This window comes from Chanos chanos, chromosome 3, assembly GCF_902362185.1.
Source record: "Chanos chanos chromosome 3, fChaCha1.1, whole genome shotgun sequence".
NCBI classification, from domain to species: domain Eukaryota; kingdom Metazoa; phylum Chordata; class Actinopteri; order Gonorynchiformes; family Chanidae; genus Chanos; species Chanos chanos.
In genome coordinates, this window is record NC_044497.1 from 55,513,326 (window position 1) to 55,523,325 (window position 10,000).

A 10,000-nucleotide genomic window follows, 5' to 3' on the forward strand; every position below is an offset into this window, starting at 1 on the left:
CAAACTGGTCCTCACAACGATAGCTGTACAAGCACATGCACACACATAAAACACACACACACACACAGAGCGCTCCCCTGAGCTCTGCCAGCCTAATGGGACGGTCAGTGGCCTAATTAAGCTAATGTTCCGAGTGCTCTCTTGATTCATGGACTGGCACAGACAACAGGAGGGTGTCTCCTGTGCTTCCATTACAGGAGATTAAATTAAGACGCTGGGCGGTGTGACAGTGAAGGACGGAGGTGGGTCTCGGAGAGAGAGAGTGACGGGGGGGCGGGAAGGGACACACATGTTTTATTTATGACGTGACTCTCGCAGCCACTGACTCCCTGAAAAAAAGAAAACACTCACCTGTTTCTCTTTGTCTGTTTTCTCAGGCTAGAGTTGGAGAAGAGGAACACAGACATGTGTAGAAATTGTTTTTTTTTTTTTTCGTCTTTTCTCTTATAAGTGCACTTACGTACCAAGTATACATACTGTTTGACACAAGATTTAAGGTGCAACACACAAAGACATACACACATCTATCCATACACACACACACACACACACACACACACACACACACACACACACACACTTTTTCTCTCTCTCTCATAGATGTCTATTGTAAGAAGAGGTACATGTCAACACAAACCAATTCTTTTAAAGCTGACTTACAGGCTGTGTGGAACAGCTAAAAGAAAACCCTACGGCACAAACATCAGATTCCGCTCTATAACGACATATTGTCCAGTACAGCCAGTCTAGATACAAACAGTAACACTACTATTAAGACACAGCTGTAGTTTGACTGTAGTGAGAGGGTGAATTCAGCCGCGTCATTCACAGAGCTGCTACCTCACTGAAGAGAGGTCAACACAAAGACAAGTACACACCTTATCTTCTGAAGCGTCCAGCTAAGGGAGGGGGGCGTGGACAAAATAAAGGACCTATCAGATTTGAGCCTTTTCTCTACACATGTATCTACCAGCCATTGATAATGACAGTCAATGTCAAAAGTACACTGGACCACACGGGGTTTGTCATTGTGATTCATATCAGAATATAACTGTCCCCATATTTACAATATTCACAGTATATGTCCTCACAAGTTCATAAAAATAACACATGTCCCCACAAGGTCATGACTATAACACACGCCCCCGCAAAGTTATAAATATATCACACGTCCTCGTAAATTCATACATTTAATAAATGTCCTTATAAGTTCATTTTAATTAAATGTGAACTTTTAAATGGAATGAAACAAGTAATTCATCTTGACACGTTCAATAAACGTCCTCACAATTTCACACGTTCAGTAAATGTCCTCATAACAATCACATTCATATCAGAGCGTTTCTTCAATGCGTTTGTAAGGACTTTGAAAGCACGACCTTTCACAAGGTCGATTTGAAAAGTATTAAAAAAAAATAATAATAATGCAAAATTCAAAGCAAACTCAGTTTAAGTTACACGGAGTTCACGATGAACCCACCTCTTCTTTGTTAGTCTTTGACAGAGAAAACGGGGAGAAAACAGGAGAACAAACAGAGTTTTAGACTGAAAATGTCTGGAAACGATAATAATTATTGTACAAAATAATAAAATAATCAAATGGTGTTGTACCCACCTCCTCTGTGCCGTTCTATAGCAAATAACGAAGAGAAAGTGAAATAAAATGAGTATGGTCAAGCAGAAATTAGAACCGATTAGAGCCAGATTTGATTCAAAACCTTTAGAAAACTGGAAAGTCAATAATTTCCAGTGATCAATCAAAATTAAAATCAAAGACCATCACCTCAACCAGTCACGGGCTTTATTACTGGTTTGGTAATGGTGCAAACACAGAGAACCAAACATGACCCGGTCAGGACTTTTGGGGGGGGGGGAGAGAAGGACAGACCAAGCCCAAACTTCACAGGACGTGTAACTTAAAAGCATTTTGCTTCAGCAGTTAGGTTGAACTCAGTCTGTAATGTTACAGTGTGGCGGTAAGTGGCAGATCTGGGTCAAATAAACAGACGGAGAATTTTGAATGACCTGGGCCGTGTCCCAATTCACTCACATGACTCCTTCACCTTGCGTCCTTTTCCGCCCGAAGTTTCCATAATTCTAACGGGACTGTTTTGCGTCGAAGTGACACCAAACAAACCCCCCCACGGATGCCTTCGAGGGCCCTCGTCAAAACTTTTTCGTGGTATTTTGGAGAGGGCACAAGGAGAGGGAGTAAACTGAGGAGAATCTGGACGGAGCTCAGTCACTCAAACACTCCAGAATATCGATTGGAGCCAGGTCTGGTGAATGGAGAGTATGGGGGGGGGGGGGGGGGGGGGGGAGAGAAGAGTGTGTGTGTGTGTAGCTGAGGGACTGACCAACAGCACCAGCACTCAGATGATGGAGGAGAGAAACCCCCCCCCCAAAAAACCCCACAAAACCAGGTCAGTATAAAACCCACAGGGACGCTCCACGTGGTGGAGGAGCTGCAGCACAGTAGGGTGGGGGTTAAGTAAAGTTTGAACACACGGCTCAGGAAGGGAGGGGCAAGTGGGTCACTACCGTCAGAATCACGGGGCTGACGGCTGACCCAACGCTAAGTGTGTGTGTGTGTGTGTGTGTGTGCTTTTATGGGAGAGAGAGAGAATGAGAGATTAAAACCACGAATGCAAACATTGGATTAAAACCACGAATGCAAACAACAGATCAACCACAAATGAAATTCACAGCACCCCCCACCAAAAACAAACAAACCTCCTCCAAATCCTCCTCCTCCTCCTCCTCACTGTCCTCCAGCTGAGGAAGGGAAGGGAAGACACACAGCGCTGTCAGTCTGCGAATGGACAGAGTTCCACTCCACACACAAACACAGCAGCACAACCCACTTTAAACGCTACAGACTTAGTGTGTGCCAGAAGAGGACAGAAAGACTTCATATCACCCTCCACCAGAGGGCGCTATAGAACAATCTACATCTGGAGCAGGCTAGCTTCAGACTAAATTAAGATTAAAAATGATGGGTTTTCTACATATAACGGTGAACACCAGCCTTTGAGACCTGTTAGACTCGTTCAACTCTGTATTTTTCTTTTAAATTATTATCTGTTGATTATTTACAGACAGTAAAGATACTTGTCAGTGAAATGTTATGTTAACATATACATACATATCTGAATATGGATGTATATATAACACACAGTTTTATAACCCACCTTATGTTTTCTGTTGTTATGCTAAAGAGAGAGAGAGAGAAAAGAAAGGACATTGTCGTCTGTTTTTTTTTTTTTTTTTTTACTGGGAAAGGAATTGAAACAATCCTTTCTGGGGCTAGGGTCTTCACCAGACTTAGGAAATGTAATCTTTTCTTTCCCTTTCTGAATATTAGACAGGAGGACAACCGCAAAATTAAAAAAAAACAAAAACAAACAAAAAAAACCCCATAACACAGTTGAGTGCATGTTCAGGAACAACATTTGAAACAAGAGTCAAAAATGTATCAAAAAGACTCGAAAAGCCTCAAACAAACTGAATATTAAAATATTTTCCACTTGATTTCCTTACAGCCATGATGAAAAACACTACTGAAACAACACATGCACGCTGTAATACTGAATTCTTAGAAAACTAAAGCTTGGTTTATCTCCTCCATGGCCTGTTGACATAATGATAGTATTGTCTCGATATAACTGGACCACTGTGCACTCCACTGATTCCTTTTTAATCAGCCTCCACCATTACCACAGCCCACATACACACGCACGCAGACATACACACACACACACACACACAGAAGTGTACGTGCGCGCACGCACACACACACACACGTACACGCACACACATGCATGCACACTTTTTCCAAGCATGCTCGAATATGCACACATGTAAGGATGTCACAATACCAGAATTTTAGTATTCGATACCAGTGAAACCCTCCATACCTAATCTGATACCATGGAGAAAGCAGCAATGCCATTCAAACCATGTCTTTTATTAAAAAACAAAACAAAAAACAACCTCTGTCTAAACATTAACAAATAAAAAACCAGGACAATGGCACGTAGCCCAAAGGTGTTTTAACAGTTAACAGTAAAGAGCAGCTTTAGAGTACCTCCTCCATTATTCAAGTAAACAACATCGTGCTTATATTCAGTAACATCGTGTAAAAGATACAACAGTAATAAAATATAACAGCGGTGGCTACTAACAGTAATTCAAGTTTTGATTGCGAATTTCAGGAATGATAGGAAACATCTTGTTGTCATTTCAATATTATTATACATAAACTCTGAGCAGAGGTAGTAGTCATAATTTAGTGACGTAGTGACAGATCATCACTGTGTGTAAACGTCTATTTAAGAGGTGACCATTTCTATCGACATCCTGTGTTAAAAATGTCACAACAAGCAAGAGCCTAAACCACTAAGGTAAACCAGCATCTAGTCATATTGCGTGGATCGTATGGAACTTTCTCTTGTTGGAAGTGCTGTTTTGCAATGCTATCGCTACCGTAGAGCGCTCCATATTCATGTGTTGTTTTTCTCACGTTTTTTCTAGCGTGTGAATGCGAGCTGAAGGAAAAACTCGGGAAATGTCCAGTCAGTCAGACAGCAGGTACTACTGATATTGTAGAAAAACTAGTAGCGATACCCTTTCTAAATTTTGGCATCGACTTGGTAGCAAACCATCAGTTGTTGTAACATCTCTGAAGGCATGTGCACACATGCATGCACACATACATTCGTGCCTGCGCACACACAATCACACACACACACACACGGAGTTATGGGCCACGACAGAACACATCAAACAGTCTCTGAGATGATAAATGGTTAGCTTTTCATGTGTGAGAGGAACAAGCCTGCAGTGCTAACAGTGACTGTTAACAGCGTGCTAAGGTTTTTTTCCGCGGCTATGGGGCGTTTATAACTCAGGAACCTGAGAGTCCATAAGTAAATTACAACATTGACCAGACACGGTACCTCAGTCCTCTCTAGTGGCTGTTACATGGCTTTCCCTTTCTTCTCTTCTGCCATAACTTTATGTAACAGACATATGACGGGCTAACTACTAGACTTATTACCAGTGAACAGGCTTACAACCGCATAATACCATCTTATAAGATTAGTTCTGTGTTCAGTGCACTTTTTTGAGGGGATGTATTTCATCTTCCTCCTTGGCAACAACAGAGCTGACTAAACATACTAATTTAAAATACTGAGGGTACATAGTCTACCACAGAGAGCTACAGGACACACACATGTACACTGATGGCATTACTTTGAATGAGAGACTATTTCTCTTTACCTAACTCTATACAGAAACCCACCTCCTCCTTTACCTCCTTCTCCTCCAGTTCCTCCTCCTCCTCCTCCTCCTCCTCAGGATCCACTATCTCATCACGCTTTCGCAAAGAGGAGAAAATCGTTCCAATTCAAACTCAAGCTCAAACTAACACAGACTCAAAGTCCAATCTGAGGCTACCCGATCTAGCCATGCCTCTAGCTCTAGGAGAAATATCTTAGGAAGAGGGATGCTTATATTTCAGTCCCATAGTGCCTGAACCCCTGCTGCTTCTCAGTGTCTGCTTTTGATTAGAGGATGATTTTTTTACCTGAAGGACAGGTGTGCACCCTCCTCAACCAATCAGAGAGCGCAGTGGTTGGTTAATGCGAAAAGCAGCAGGGCTTTCAGAACTGGATTTTGGACACCCATGTTTGAGACTCACATTCTATAAACGGTTCTACTACTGGGTTTTAACAACACGAGATCAGGCTCTGCTTTAAAACACAGCCAGGGGGATGCAAATCCTCTATTTCAATTAGCTTGCAAATAACGTTCTAATACACTAAGTGCTATCTATCATCAGCAGGACAGTGAGCGTTAGCACTGATGCTCTACTGCAGAGCGGTGGAGGCCTACCCTTGCTTCCTCTGTCGCGATCTGTAAATCAGACATGCACACAGCAAACACAAGCAAACAAACATTCCTCAGTCAGGGAATCTCAAAGATCTGGTAATTCTTTATAATTGTTTCCATAACCAGCTTATTAAAATTCCTAATAATAGCTGAGGATAACTGGAGGGTTTGGTATCTGTTGTTATAGTTTGGTTTTAGTGGACGATTCTTTGTGAATGGAGAGAGGAAATTAGCGAGCATTTGTCATCATATCACTGTAGTTATCCAATGGGCAGCGGTTACGTGTAATTATTCACTGATCTATCTGATCTCTAAGGAGCCCAAAACAGATTACACTTCGGTAACCAGACGCAGAAAACACTATACAGCTGAAATGACAAATCAATAGACGCATCTCTCTGCATGTGAAGGCCATTACAAAGGCCTACAGAAAGCTTACATTCAAAAAGACTTTTCGCCTGAAATCTGTGAAAAATGTTTTCTGTTTCCATATTAATAATAATAAAAACTCACAAGCATTTTCGCTGATGGGCACACACACACACTATTTTTATCCAGTCTTGTCAGGACCGGACAACATTACACGTACAGTCAAACCAACTGAGGCCTTCATTTCTAGTATTTTTATCATTCTGTTCTTGATTAGGGAAAACCAGAGTTTCAGCAGTAACTGCCGGCAGCTCCTATTCTCCGACTGATGCTCTCAGGCTCACAGTTAAGAGCCAAGGAATAATCTTAATGTGAGGACTGGAGTCTCATGATCACCTGTGACCACCTGCCTATGTTCACAGAGACTCATCTACCTGTGTTTGTTTTGTTTTTTTTACCTGTTTGGCACCCATTGATTCAAACATCTTCTCCAGCTGGACACGCAACTGCTGCACGTTATTCATCAGGACACACGGCTGGAGAGGGAGAAGGAGAGAGGGGGGGGGGGAGGGGAGGGAGGAGAGAGAGAGAGAGAGAGAGAGAGAGAGAGTGAGAGAGAGAGAGAGAGAGAGGGAGAGAGAGAAGGAGCGAGAAAGAGAGATTGTCAACACAGAGCAATGCCAATAAATCATGAATATTAAAAAAGCTGTTTAAGGCATAAAGACTTACGATCTTCTCTTTGTCGCAGTAGGATGGGAAGCTCTTAGTTAAAATAGCACAGTACTGTAGGAGAACTTTGGCAATCGTCTGAAAATACATAAGCATAAAATGATTAGAGGATTTGATACAAAAAAAACTTCAAAAATGCTTCACCTGGAAGAACCGTTGATTCGTTTGTTAACTGTGTCATACAAGTTCATCATCAGAAAAAGTGCTCAACTTCGCGAATCTTCGACTGCTGAGAAACACATGATAAAAAATGACCAGTGATTCTTCACCAGGGCTTCAGGGATTTTTGTTACTTTGAATCTTGTCTCTGTGAAAAGGAACGTGTTGCGTTTGTATCTGCATTTTTATGTCCAGATTCTCAAAGGGTTCAACGTTTTTACTGCTGTGCTCTAACTGCACAGCAGCAAAGTCAGTCCAACGGTTTTTTTTGTTGGTTTTTTTAAACGTTTTCAGATTACTTCATCGTCTCTCCTTCGGTTCACAGAGGGTTAATCTCAGATGAAGAATCTCTGCTGAATGTCAGGGTTTCTTCTTATTCCCTGGACTGTCCTCTTCTGACCCACCATAAACGGCTGGAAACCTGCCCAAAGCGCCCGACCCCTCTTCCTATGCAGTCCACAGGGTTCTCATTTCATTTAGGCTGAAAACCAGTCAGCCCCAGGGACTAAGTGCCATCTGATGGATGGAGCTGCATTAAGCATTTCTATTTAATTAGGAAAGAGGGAGGGCGGGGGTGGGGGGGGGGCTTTATTCTTTTCGGGACAAATGTTTCATTCTGTCTGATATTCCCCGTGTGATTTCCATAGAAATGCTTATCCTGAGGCCAGACGGTGGTCATTCCTGTCTTTTCTGAGACACGTGATACACTGAGGGTCTACGAGAGGTGACTTCAGTCTCACCGGTCGTGGGGGGGGGGGCTCCGTCCAGGCCCAGAGCCTCAGTCCAGAGATGGACTGACCATGTGACCTCCCAAAGGGGAGCGTTAGCGTTTTTGACAACTGGGTTCATTAAAGCATTTGCCCAGGAATGTTTTTTTTTTTTTTTTTTGTAATTAATCATCTGGTTGATGAAAAATGCAAAAAAACCAAAAACAAACAAAAAAAGCAACAATGTTCTATAATGACCTAAAATACCAAAAAAGCTATATTTAATGTTCACAGTGCATTAAATCACAGTGCATTTTTGGACCACTGTGCTCCTGAATCAGTGCTTTTAAAGTCCAAATAAATAAATAAATAAATAAATAAATAATGAAGGTCCTCTGTATTGTGTGCCCTCTATTTTCTATTTCATATTCTTCATATCTGTTTCATATTGCTTACTTCATAAGCAGCATCTTTCATTATTTATCTTCAGACAAGATGTGCAGTAGTTTTCACGAAAGCCATGTCATTTTTATATATATACACATATATTTTATTTTTTTTCTTTTTCTTTTTCCTCACAAGGCAAACAAAGACCAAAAATATTGTTCTCCTGAAATAACTCATCCAGAAATGTTTACATCACATACATAAGAACAAAGAGTCGACAGTGAAATCAGGCTTGCATGTTCGACATGTGTGAGGGTCCCGTTCTAAACTGACATGATTGGCTGACAGAGAAGAGGGCGGGGCCACCGGCTGGCTGGACATGAGCTGCTCACCTTGGCAAAGCGGCGACTGTAATGGGCCATGACTTTGGGGTCAGGACAGTCCAGTTTCTTAATGATCTCAAAGCTCTGGTTGAGCTGAGTGAAGACGTCCACCACAGAGCAGGAGAACAGAGCATGCTCAGACGTCTGCTGGAACTGGACGCACCGAGAGAGAGAGAGAGAGGGACAGACACACACACACACACACACAGATACAACAGAGAGGCTGTTAATGTTTCATGTCACTTTTCTTTCTAAATCATTACTTTGTTTAATTTATATGAATTGTAGCCTTAGTGGAGACATGACGACAACATACAGACCATAGCCGGTTTTAGTCGAGTTCTTAGGTGACTAAGCTTTTAGAAACTAGTCAGTCCCGGTTAATGCCAATACTCACTCCATCTTTCTTATCTCTCTCCAGGGCTCCATGCATGAACTCCATGGAAACCTCCTCATTCTCATCCAGCCACTGCAGAACGAACTGCAAAAACCACCTGGGTATGCGTAGGCGCATGCGCACACACACACACCACACACATCACACACACCACACACACACACACACGCACACACGCACACAACACACACACGTAAAAGATTTTTGCTTAAAACCAAAACTCTTAATTTTGTAACATAAATGACACAGATACCTAGAGAGCTTTTATAAGACAGTAACCTCCCTACGCTCTGTTTACTGTTCCACAGATTTCTGATTGTGCCTCCAAATGTTCCCATTAATTTGACAATCTCTCACTAAAGCGCTCATTTGTTAGACAGTGCTGGAGACATCAAGGAGAGACATTAAGACAGAGCAGAGCAATTCTACCAGTAGAGAGAGGGTTAGAGCAAAGACCAGGGTGAAAAAGACAAGGTTTAAATAAAAAAAAAAAAAATCATCATATGTGAAGAAGACCAGGTTCATGTTTGTGAGAGAGGGCTGTTTAACTTACGAAGGGTACTCTGGAACCACGCCTTTGAAGACGGACAGGTCTCTCACATACTCGTTGTAAAGCCACTTGACTTTGAAGTGCAGGTTCATGTAGTCAGCGCTCTTACAGAGTCTGTGCTTCTCATGCTCTGTCACACAGATCAAAAAAAAAAAAAAAAAAATTCATACATATATATACATAAACACACACACACACACACACACACACACGCACTCACACAGACATGCACATACACACAAACGCAGACACGCACACACACACACGCACCCACAAACGCACACTCACACACACGTGCACGTGTATAGAGAACAGGAGTGAGAATGTTCAGGTTGAACGTCCAGAGAGCAGGTGATATTAGAGCAGTGAGAGTAGGAGAGAGAGGAATGAGGAGGGCTTTGGAGTGGACTCCGCCTGGGGAGGA

The 10,000-nt window shown here is 42.2% G+C and overlaps 1 protein-coding gene across 1 annotated transcript in view; it reads right to left on the minus strand.

Annotated features, from left to right (window-relative positions):
• Positions 1-10,000, minus strand: part of unc13bb (unc-13 homolog Bb (C. elegans)) — a 91,970-nt gene that overhangs the window by 9,212 nt on the left and 72,758 nt on the right. Inside the window, exons 28-32 of the mRNA XM_030768098.1 lie at positions 9,580-9,706; positions 9,027-9,123; positions 8,639-8,782; positions 6,994-7,071; positions 6,723-6,800 (exon numbers count right to left, since the gene is read on the minus strand). Of these exons, the coding sequence (XP_030623958.1) occupies positions 6,723-6,800; positions 6,994-7,071; positions 8,639-8,782; positions 9,027-9,123; positions 9,580-9,706 (524 nt within the window). The remainder of the gene's footprint in view (positions 1-6,722; positions 6,801-6,993; positions 7,072-8,638; positions 8,783-9,026; positions 9,124-9,579; positions 9,707-10,000) is intronic.